At 38.3% G+C, this 12,344-nt stretch overlaps 1 protein-coding gene across 1 annotated transcript; it reads left to right on the plus strand.

The window, feature by feature from the left end:
- The first annotated feature begins 4,295 nt into the window (after positions 1–4,295).
- On the plus strand, positions 4,296–8,329 carry LOC145908500 (protein unc-93 homolog A-like). Its single transcript, XM_082995804.1, has 8 exons — positions 4,296–4,509; positions 4,955–5,104; positions 5,384–5,565; positions 5,658–6,170; positions 6,607–6,774; positions 6,909–7,143; positions 7,444–7,611; positions 7,678–8,329. The coding sequence occupies exons 1-8, from the start codon at positions 4,356–4,358 to the stop codon at positions 7,716–7,718; spliced, it is 1,611 nt and encodes a 536-aa protein (XP_082851930.1). The 5' UTR covers positions 4,296–4,355; the 3' UTR covers positions 7,719–8,329.
- Positions 8,330–12,344: the final 4,015 nt, after the last annotated feature.

The following is a 12,344-nucleotide window of genomic DNA, read 5'->3' on the forward strand; positions in this document are numbered from 1 at the left end:
TGATATTGGTCAATATTGGCACCTATTGCCAGAACGCCGAGCAGAATTGTTTTAATAGGGAAGTTTTTCGCATGCCGACATTACGCCATTACGCTGCTGATTCGCTCAAAGCGGGTCGTCTTCAATCGGCGATTTGAAGGTCATCCGGCACCTTAATTTCAAATTTGTTAATTGCATGTTGTAGAGAATTAAATTTCCGTTCTCTTGATATTGGTCAATATTGGCACCTATTGCCAGAACGCCGAGCAGAATTCTTTGTATTAGACTAGTTTTTCGCATGCCGCCATTATGCTGAATCGCAAAACCAGGCGATTTTTTTAATTCGCGATTTTTTTGATTGATACAGCTGCGGAAAATGTTGTTTAAATGTTTTTTGAGGTTTGATCTGCTTGCTCATCTCTGTAATTTGATTCTAATCCAAAAAAAAACAATTTTTGAGTAAATGCCTGTTGTACCTTGTAGAATGTGGCAAATTTGCAAAATTATTCTGCCAGAATTCTGCCAGAATGAGGGTGGTGAAGCAAGGCTATTTGCAACGTCACGCTTCACTGAGCAGCATACTCATCACCGCGTAAACAGCAAGAAGCAAACGGTCATCAGAACCACATGCGCCAACTGCTAGGGCCAAATTGAAAGGCAATTTCGCGCAAGAAAAACGAGGACGACATTTAGGGGTTGCGTAACGAATTTAGGGTTACGTTGCGTAAGCGTTTCTTGTACGCAGAATTCAATGCCTAATTCCTCGTAAGAGATGACAATGGCAGTAGAACTTGCACATAGCCTAGCTACGCATAAAATGGATCCATATTTATCGACCCCGAGGTCATTATGTCATGCCGGTATTGAAAGAACCGATTGTTAAAATGTTTGAATCTCATCACTTATTGTGCCATGTTGACTTTCGTTACGACCAAGTTTGGAAACATGGAAAAGGGACTTTCAAGAAAACATTTCACCCTGTGGCAGAAATGTACTGCAAACAGTAGCCGACATAAACTGCATGGCAAAAAGCATTGTAACTTTAAATTAAATGGTTGTTGCGTTAATTTATCATTTAATTTTTTTGTTTAACGTTGCTGTCTCACTTTGCTTCTATGGTGTAACATTGACGACGATATTAGTTGGTAGACCCAGCTTGTTGCGAGACGGAAGTATAAAATGAGGTAAGGTTACGGTAGAGTTTATTTTTGTGACGAAAATGCAAAAACACGGATTCACAAATAAAGGTCCACGCCTTTTATCTTGGTACCTATCGATCAAACCCGGCCGATTTGGTTACAGTAATTGAAGCGTGCTTTTTACCGGCGTTGCGAAAACAACTGATGCACGACAAGCATTACCAAAAATCCCAGGAGGGTGACGCAGGGTACTTGTCTTCCCAAATTTTTGGTTGGTTGGGACAAATCATTTCATGTTTTTATCGATAAAATTTATTTTAAGTTATTTGAAAGAAACGTATCTATCGCTCACCGTCTGTCTCTCTGCAAGGGTTCATGTGTGCGTTTTGCAGTCTCAAGCCCTTCTCGTATGACCTCACAGTTATATAAGCAGATTTTGTATTTATTTCTTTGTCATATCCGTTTCCGCGGGGTTTGACCCCGGTCGCATAATTCCTTATTCTGTCTTTGCTGTGTTCTGTTGACAATTAAACACTTCTTAAACCTAAACTGATATCTTCTAAACAACAAGAACATCTGTTTTTTGCATGGTTTTTCCCTTAATAATTTTATACGGATCTTCGCACCTGTCGGCAAGTATGTTTTATGAAAGTTCGTTTATCACGGGAAAAAATAAATAAGAGTGGGGCGTTCTTAACTCCGCAACAATAACAACAACTCGTTTGTGATGTGGTTCAGAGTGCTCATAAAATACAGGTTATAATCATTACAAAATACACAAACATTGAACAAGCCGGACTAATTTCCAAACTAAGTTTTGCTGACATAGTGAGAAACAAATAGGAAGTATAAGTTTACATGCCTATAATCTTGTTCTATTGTATTGTAATGATCTTCCCAATTAAGGCAAGAGCTTTCATCTATATGCCAAACCCACAAATTCGATAAATTGCCCGGACTTATACCGATTTTTTTTTATCTTAGGCGTTGGCTGACAGCCTTACTTAAAGCACATTGCCTTGTCGGTTTAACAAATAAATATGCCAAATGGTCCGCGGAATCTACTTTGTGAAACCCTGTGTTAAACAACTATAAAAACCACCTATTTTGCAACATATTATATCATGTGGAGGGATGTAGCCTGTCCACGACCGTCGGGCAATCTATAAGAATTGCGTTTTCAAACATTTACACTGAATTATTTATTCCATTAATGTCATTGCTTTTGCATGAAAGGTTTGTTGTTTTCGCAAAACGACACGTCGGTGGAATTAGGAGCGTTATTTTTAAGGGTTGCGTTTAGTGTTTGCATAATAAATTCCAATTATGTTTGGTTATAGCGCGATTATTCTGTAATCGAATCACGTTTGGGTCAGTAAAAGTAGAAATAGGTATACCTATGCACATACACTGGTAGTCAAGATTTTGGTTTGAAATAACCAACAATTCAACGAAATAAAATGGCCCGTACTTCGACCTTTGATATGTTGGTAACAATAACAATTCAGTGTGCCCGGTTGGAATGAACACAACAGTGAAAAACCCGAATTCGAACAGCGATCTAGCGCAAAAATCACACAAAATGTTTTTGTGCTGATGACGAACCCTGGTTTACACCTACCTTGTTTTACACAGGGTACGGAATAAAGCATAGTTTAGTTTCACTTTAGGGTGGTTGGTAGGTTTTCTTCTTTCCATTGTCTCTTAGACTTAGATCGGGGGTTCTCAAACATATTAGGGTCACTGTACACTTGGATCCTCTTATTTAAAAACCGTTGAAATGATTTGAATGACACCGAAAATATTGCCGTGACAAGAAAGGAGTTATTGGCAAGAATGCGCATGCAACAAATGGGAAATTAAAACATCGTCAACCAAAAAAATACAACACGATGATGTTGTTCGACCAACAACTAGTACTATAGGGATGTACTGAATTCGGATTCGGATTCGAAAGAATTGTTTATTCAATATTAGACTGAATCCGAATATAGACAGCTTTAGACACCATATGTTTGCTTCAAGTGCATTCTAATCCGATTCTTTGGCCGGTTGCCACTATTACTATCTGGGCTTGTTATCTATCTATCGTCGCAATACACAAGGGAATAGTTTGCAATTTCGACATACGTTAAGTTTCAGGGACTTACTGAAGCTATAGATGGAAAATATACACAGAACATTGCAAGTTAACTAAATGAAAACCTCAATTTAAATCGCATAGGTATACTTGCCACGCATGCTATTGACCTAATAGTCCACACTGTTTAAAAATAACGTACAACAATTCTGCACATTTTCCAAAACCCGTGTTATTATAAAGCCGAGAGTGACGTTTCTTACGCATTTTGCTCTTCTATTCCATTTCGATCTTACAAACTCTTTGCTGGTTGTTGCCCAAACCCATCGTTGCGAACGCTCCATCGAGAAAAAGCTTTGCAATGCCGGCTCTGATCTGGAGAAGCGTCTGAGTTCGAGCGACAAGTTTAGCGCCCGAGGGCATCTTGAACAAGGTGTTTTTTTCTGAAGATACTTATTTATGACGCTGAAATTTAGTACACCGCATATGAGACATATGATAGGTGCAAAAAACTTGAGCCAGAAGAGCTAGAATATGTGATCATAACAGAGCGAACGTTTCGAACCCTACTGTGCTCACGTCCACTGAAGCGGGCAAGCGACTGCAAAGATGAGCAAAACATACAGTCCATTATGATTAGCATATGATAGCTATGGCTTTTTTGTTCCGAGACATTATGACAGTCAAGTGATGTTAATCTGTAATCAACAAAATCGTAATGTACAAGCAAGATATTTATGATAAGATATTTTCGCATAGAGACAACATTTGTTCTTGTTTAACATAAAATTGCGGTTTAAGGTTACACACTGCAGCGTACTCGCCGTTGCGTAGCGCAATTTTTAGCGATTTCATGCTTGGTAGAACTTGCTAAGCCATGCGCAATTTCCAGCTTCCCTCTCCGCAACGAAGTTCATTGGAAGGGTAAAAAACTAAATTTTATTTAATCGGGATTGCAGTTAAATTAATGATCTATATATGTTGTTTTTTGTTTAACAATTGTCGTGGAATTGTTTCCCTCTAGCTAGACAAACGGAGGCCAATGTTAAACTTCACACCTAATTTGTTTTTTTCCATCTAATAAGCAATAGGGAAAAAATAGGAATATCTGTGCTTGAAAGAAACAGGTACAAAGATATTGGTTCGCATATATTATTATGGTTAGCCAACCAGCACAACCAACGTACAGACGGGAGAAAAGGAATGTGAAGCTCAAGTTCGGGTTTTTCATGGTTGGCGTTGTCCTAACCATGGGGTCGTATTACTCCTTGCTCACTCTGCAGTCAAGCGTGAATATCGTTAATGGCGTTGGTACAATATATCGAAATAAATATGTTTTGATATTTATGACATATATTAATTGCGTTTTATCACATATATAGTAGATTCTAACCCGATAAATGCAGCAAAAAATGCTTCTACTTCATGAAATCCACCTAACCGGCAACACTTCTCACGCGTGACACAAGTTAAACTTCAATTTTAAATGTTACTAGAACAACTTTGTGTCCACAATTCTAGTTTTGATACATAAACACTTTCTGTATATTTCACACATGCAGTTACCGAAGATAGGGCATGTATGCTTTTTGCAATATGTTGTCCAGCTATCCCAATCCATGCAATAAAATATGTGTTTTTTTAAATGCGGGATTGGTGATGCTACAATAAATCTGTATATAAGTGTGCAATTGAAACTAATATATGACGAGTAAAAAAATAATTTATAACTACCTTTTCATTGATTCTCAATCAGGAGTGACATCAACCACGGCTCTTTACTCCACCACATCAATATTCGTCGTCATAGGCACTCCGGTAGTTTTCCAGTTTCTAGGTGTCAAACGGGCACTAACAGCTGCTTACTGTATCCACTTTCTCTACATCTGCTCTAACTTCTATCCAAGTAGGTTTATTGACATTTCAGTTATTCACCTTATAGACTACGTTGTACTTACAGTTGACAAGCATGTAATATAATGTGGAACAGAGAGGTTAAAAAGTAATATTTAATTTTAACGTTTAACGTTTAACAAAATTTTCGCCCTGAATGACATTCTTGTGTCGCAAGAAAAAAACAAACCCAATTATTCAGGGACGGAAATAAAGTATAATAAGATCCATTGTGGCAGAAGGTAATTTTTCCAAAGACGAAAGTTACAAACGCTAAATTGAATAAATACAGATATCTACATGTTGACCGTGAGTGGTGTCCTGGTGGGGATTGCTGAAGCTTTAACGTGGCCTTCCTTTATGATTTACTGCGTTCATTTCGGGCAAAGTTATGCCAGGTTTGGAAAAAATAAAAGGAAATTCTACAGCACCCAATTTCTTGGATATTTTTCATGTATTTTCTTCACATCGTCAGTAAGTAGGCTATATTGTGGCTTGAAATGTCATGTTGAGAATGTAACCTTAAATTATTAAAGATCTTGTTGCAAGGAACTTTCTTTTTGCAGATAATGTGCTACCTTGTGACGTATTGCATTCTCTATGTTGGGGGATCCCCTCTAATGCTCCCTACAAATTTAACCAACCCGAACAAAACTACTCATAAACGGGACTTCTCGTTTTGCGGAGCCAACGACTGTCAAGACCCGAATGTGACGCAACAAAATCTGGTGCAGTACGTCCCCCCTCAAACCACACTTTACATCATGTTCGGCGTTTTTATGGGACTGGTTTTGATCGCTATAACTATTCAAGGATATTTCGTGGAAAAGCCGTTAAGTTTGGATCCTGACGTAAAAGTGGAAAGCGAAATCAAAGCGCATGTAAACGGCGATTCTGTAAACGATTTTGACAATGAGATACATTATTTGATCACGAATCCTCCGGAAATCTCCTTTAAGACTCCGAACACAGGTGATGATGCATCGAATGAAAACCCTCCTCACATTCAACATGAACTTCGATCTTCCAAACACATCGAAAGTCAAAGAAATGATTTTGCTTTTTGCAGAGAGTGTCAAGTAATCTTACATAAACTGCTGCTTCTAAGAACCTTGTATCCAATGTGTGTTTGTAATTTAAAGCAAAATTTCGTTTTATGTTTCTGTTGCTGCCAGGCATATTGTAATTTAATAGTCTGTTCTTCTGGCACAATAAAAACGTAACTTTATTAACCGACGTTTCGCCTGTTATCCAACAAGGCTTCCTCAGGGTAATGATACAGGTACAGCATACAACCGACACCAAGAAAACGAAACGTCGGTTAAAAAAGTTACGTTTTTATTTTGCCAGAAGAACAGACTATTTAATTAAAATTTTGTGTATTAGATAACGCAGAAGTAATGCCATGCTTACGCATAGCAAGGCGGGATCGCCCCACTGCGCAGGCCCTGCATATTAGATATTATGCACAGATATTTCTTTTGAATTGTATGGATGTAATTTCCTTATTTCCAGGGTTGGTTTCGCCTTGCTCTACATTCACTGCAAAGTACATTTGCCCAGATGATGAAAACCAAACAACTTCTCATAATTCCCACATCGCTTTCTGTTGGTATAATGCAAGCGTTCATTTTCATCGAAATGCCGAGATCCCTATCCTCTTGCATTCTTGGTGTTGACCAGGTATTGCTTGTTGTGCTTGCATATTTATCCTTAACATACAAAAGAAGTCGTGTCACAAATTGAATTTGCGCACACGGTTAATTTAAAGTAATTGCCAGGTTGCTACATATTACAACGACACTTATTTAAATAAGGTGTCATTGTGCATGATGGCCTTTAGTGTCGTTGACGCCTCCGTTGCATTTCTTGTTGGGAAAATATCAGGAAAATATGGATTGCAGTACCCACTTTTGGTATGCACGCTGTTGGAAGTGGGAACATGTTTAACCATTTTGTTGTGGAGCGCAACTGAATCCTCCAAGTGGATTGTTTACGGCTTGTTCGGTATGATGGGCATTACAAACGGAATTCGAGCACCCCTTAGTGCAGGTATAGTACATCAGTGCTTTTTATTTAAATTATTTTTGTGCGCAATCGGTGATGTTAATTACAGTGCATCTGATGATAACAGATACGTTGACTGTCATCATTCGAATAAAATTAACAAATGGACAGGAAATTTTAATACTGTGTCTGCAGTATACGTGGGTCGACTATTACCAACATCATATATGATCTAAAAGCGTTGTTGTACATATTTCAATTGGTGTTATCTAAAACAGAAACGTAACACTTATTTATGCATTGCAAATCTCTACGGTAATCATGGAAATCTATCACATTTAACAGCTGCCCACGCTGCCTTCTTCCCTCACAATCAGGAGAAAGCTATGGTGGTTTGGTCTCTGTTTGTGATGATGGGATATGCATTTCAATCTGGTTGGAGCACGGCAGTTTGCGTAAAATACAAGATCTATTTCCAGTTCATTTTGTTGGTATTCAGCATGGCAGCATTCAGTAAGCTGTGTTTTACTGCCATATAACTTCTAACCTTAAAAATAAAATTTAAATTTGTTTCTCCAGGTGTTGCAGAGTTTAAAAACAATAAATCGATGAAAATCTAAGTCTACAAATCATACAACATTTATAGGTATAACCTCCAGACATTTACGATTCACCCTAGATACTTTGGATCAGCTGATTATAAACAGCTCCCTGCGTGCCTTTTTCTTTGACAAGGCGACTCTTTCAATATGTATCATCTATCTGCTTTCTGTCTTCCGGCATTAAAGAATGTCAAAGTGTCAAGACTCAATACAACAAGACCAGCATTCCGCTCAGTCAAATTTTTATTGATTGCAGAACTTTATGCAGCTGTGGGCATATAAATGTCCTTCGGGGGACATAATGGAATGCTCAGGCAAATACTTAACTTTGCGATTGTGCACAATAGCGAGGGTGCGATTAAATTTACTAAAAAATGCAATTCACTACAAAAGTTAAATTTTGATCAACCCAGCTCCAAGCAAGCACATGATATTTTCAACTCTTTATTGCTTTACTACGTGCTCTTGAACTTTATGACAAACGAATACAGAACATGAGGTTCACAGGTCTAGCGGCCAAGGCATTGCAGCCAAGCTGGATCAGCCACATTTCCCGACAAGTAGAGGAGAGAGAGAAATTAAGCTCCCGGTGAAGTTTCAGATCTCGCTCCGGCTTGGCTGCAATAAAAAGCATGTTGTTTAAATGATCATTAAAGCTGTCTGGGCATGGTTACTAGCCATAGCGCCCTCAAGTAGCTCATCGGCCCAAACCAATTAACTGGTGTGTAAATCATTAATATTTGTCTATTGGCGATATGTCACAAGACCATATCGAATCCTTTTATTGTCATGGAACAAGTTGGTTGCCGAATAGTAATTTGAATTTCATTTTGGCATGTTTGTACCTAGAAAATAACTTTTCGGAGCTTTTTCGGTTGACTGTTTAGATTTTGCTACTTTGTATGCAATAGTCTGGTCTAAAATATATTACTGGAATGAAACTACAATTGGTGCTTTGCTTCGAGTGTACACAAAAATATACCGGTTTTTACAGTGATTTTGAAGAGTGTTGCAGCGTCGGAGCGTACAATCACATTGTTCAAGCAAACTTTTCTACGCAGTGAATTTTTCCACATTATTTCTATTCATTTCTTCATATAAATCTGGTATGAACATATTTGGGATCACTAACCCAACTGAACCTTTCAATTCAAAGAACCGATGATACCGTGACGAAGGTGTTACCGATACCATTTCACATGGCTGCGTCGGTTTTAAAGTAGGATCTAGCGCGACATCAAGCGGATGGAAAAAGCCAGTTAGTTCACATAATCGTATTTGCTTTATATTCAAAAACACATTTCTACAGAAATTCGTATTCTAAAGAACTCTTGGGTTCTTTTTAGCTATTATCGTTCGTAAGTTGTTTTTTTTTACATAAAACCTGCGTTCAAAATATTTATCGCAGATGGCGTCACTGACATAAAATTGGTTGCAACGTGAAAGTAATTTAACCACTAATGTGCGACGTCAGCTTTTGGCATGTTTAATAAAACTTGGTCAGATGCGGGGCAGATGGGGTTCAAGCCATCCTTGACCGAAAGTCAGGATTTCAAGCCCATGTGAAATACAAACGTCAAGTTTGTGCATTTTTTTACACATAAAATTAAAGTTTGTGCAAAGATGATTCCTTTAAATATGTTGCCCTTATTGCATAAAAATAGTGATTGCGGCGACGTAAGCTGTCAATGGTTGACTGTCGAAAATCTTTGAACATGGCGCACCTGTATATTTTACCATTCACAGTTGCATTTGAAAGAAGGAAATGATCACAGAACCGACGGCACCGTTGGGCAGGGGTCACCGACACTAAGTGGACCTTTCAGTTGAAGGATCTGTTTACTCCCAGGCCTCGGAAATTACTTTGTCCAGTAGAAAGTAATTTTAAAGCGGCTACTATATAGACAGCTAACCTTTTGCATAATTTTCGTACTTGGAATTCTGTGTCTACAGTTCCCTCCGCCCCAATCAGGACCTTGGAACCCGAAAACACTGATATTCAAGCAGGCAATGCACAAGAATTTGTTCATACTTTGCTAATATTCTGGTTACTCACATTCCCCAACAATACGCAGGAAAGTGATCAGCTACTCCAATTTTATTACAAGTTTTTTTCATTAGCAATAGATGCAGAGGTTCTTCACATTAGCACGAAGGTAGTTACAGTTTTCCATGCACTCTTTGAATCATTTCATAGTTAAAATCATTTTACGCAGCAATAGCTACCAGGTTCGTCACATTAGTATAAAGGAATCCCGTCCCAATAGATTGTCTCATTTACCATTCATAGTATTATTGACCTTGTTTTGTCCGATTGGAATGTAGTTGCGAACCTTAGGATTTTTGTCAAGCGTTCGCAGAACTCGGCGGTGTTGTTTGTCTGTTGTGAGGAAGAGTAAATATGAAGGGAAGGCTTCCTTGTTATTCAGTGGCGCGTTAAGAATCGGAAAGTGACCCCATCCCACATTTTTGACCCGAACCCAAGCCCAAAAGCCCGGTCTTACAACTTTGCTTTACTATCGACATGGCATTCTTCAGTAAGTTTAAATGACCCCACCATTTGCATTCACGGTATTGTAACTACGTTTTTTGTTACTATAGGTTTGGCAGAGTTTAAACACCACAAAAGTAAGAAAAAACGAAACATCTTCTGACGTACTTTCAAACACAAAATTAATGTTTAATATCTACAATAACAGCACGATTCTTTTACTCTTCATTTCAGTCATAGCAGCATGAACCTTTCTCTATGCTATTGAACATAATAAATTGATACCAATATGTTTTTGTGATAAGATAGCAGTAAAAATTAAAAAACACAGCTGTTTCGCATTTGTGCAACTTCCCTTTGGTAAACTTTGGAGTTTGCTGCTGCTATCTCAGTTACACACAAAAGTTACATGAGATTTTGTGGTTGTTATTCAATGAAGCGCCGTGGAACCACGATGCGCATCATTTAACTTTTTAGTGTTGCTGAATCTTAAAGATGCAAACAAGGTTCCTTTCTGCTCCCACGCAATGCACTATGAATTGAAAAGGTCAAGGCAAAGCGTTAGCCATCGCTATGAGAATTCTGCAGACCGTCAAGCGCTTAGATATCAAAATTATGTGAGTTATAGTGCTTTTAAGTGTTGTTGAGTTCTTTGCAATACAAGCTTTTGGGTTATTGCTTAAACTTCATATAAAACACCAAACTGCTTCAGTTTTGATTTTTTTTTAGGTTTTTGTCAAATGTTACAGTAAATACAATTGTTAAAATATCTACTATGTGCGTGCCACAACGAGCACCGTGAAAAATATTGCTGTCCGAAAAACACATCCGTATGCTGAAAATGAAAAAAAAATGTTATCGCATACACGGGTAAAAAAAATTATGTTATTCGTATTTAAGGAAAACCTTCAACGAAAAAAAAGTCCGAATAAATTCGCGTTCTTATCGGAATATGAGATTGCTAAATAATTAGCGCACGGTCTCATAACATCACACATCCATCGAAATTACAGGTATTGTGACAAATCACTCAGGATATAGGTATTATTACGTGTTTTCTACGTGAATGGCTGCGGAATCAACGCACTGCGATAAATGATAGGGAAAAGGTATGGTTAGAACTAATGCCCAAACGTGGGAAAGAACTTGCAGTTTCCAACATCAATCGCCAGTAAAGTTAAGGTTTGTTGCTAACGCTGCCAGGCATACTATTTAGTAATTAAAAGCTCTTCTGGCAAAAGAAAAAACTTGTTTGTTCGACGTTTCGGTTGTTATACAACAAACCTTCATCAGGATAATGAAGTAAAAACGCCCACACGGCGATAAATAGTCACGCGCGCAAAAAGCAAAAAAGGGCAAAAAAAGGCAAAAAGGCGAAAGAAACAACACAAGCTAAGAAGCGGGGAGGGGGGAACTCCATTAATAGAAAATGCGCGCCAACAGGACGATACCGAGGTCTAAAGCATAGCGCCTCGAGGTGCACAAGACCATCACGTTCAACCAGGGGGCATGTCGTGCAGATAATTCTGGACCGGAAAAAAAGGACAGGTACAAGAGGATACTTCATCGAGTCTGTTCATATAAACGCACATGGGTTTGCACCTAATGATAATAGGGAAACCTTCTTTCCACCCATTTATCGCAATTTGAGAAACAGTCTGCACGACATGCCCCCTGTGTAAATAATTACTATTTGTCTATTGGCTATATGTCACGTGACCACCGCTAAGTCGTGAAACATCGAGCGCAAAAGGAATTGCTACGTGACCACAAATACACAAAATATCGAATCCTTTTATTGTCATGGAACAAGTTGGTTTCCGAATAGTAATTTGAATTTCATTTTGGCATGTTTGTGCCTAGAAAATAACAGAAAATAAAGCTTTTTCGGATGACTGTTTACGTTTTGCTACTTTGTATTCAATGGTCTGGTCTAGAATATACTGAGTCGGTTTAAAATTAGGATCCAGCGCGACAGCAAGCGGATGGAAAAAGCCAGTTAGTTCACATAATCGTTTTTGCCTTATATTCAAAAACACATTTCTACAGACATTCGTATTCTACAGAACTCTTGGGTTTTTCAAACCGCCCATCCGTGCGTATTCAGCACGAGTATAAGATAGAGTTTCACGACCTGCACAGCAATATTATGG

Source organism: Ascidia mentula, chromosome 1, assembly GCF_947561715.1.
Source record: "Ascidia mentula chromosome 1, kaAscMent1.1, whole genome shotgun sequence".
In the NCBI taxonomy this organism is placed as follows: domain Eukaryota; kingdom Metazoa; phylum Chordata; class Ascidiacea; order Phlebobranchia; family Ascidiidae; genus Ascidia; species Ascidia mentula.

Bases quoted from the DNA above. Each gene is read 5' to 3' on its own strand.
- LOC145908500 (XM_082995804.1), top strand. From the start codon at position 4,356: ATGGTTAGCCAACCAGCACAACCAACGTACAGACGGGAGAAAAGGAAT. The intron at 5,105-5,383 runs GTAGGTTTATTG...GAATAAATACAG, and splicing joins CTGCTCTAACTTCTATCCAA to ATATCTACATGTTGACCGTG. The intron at 5,566-5,657 runs GTAAGTAGGCTA...TTCTTTTTGCAG, and splicing joins GTATTTTCTTCACATCGTCA to ATAATGTGCTACCTTGTGAC.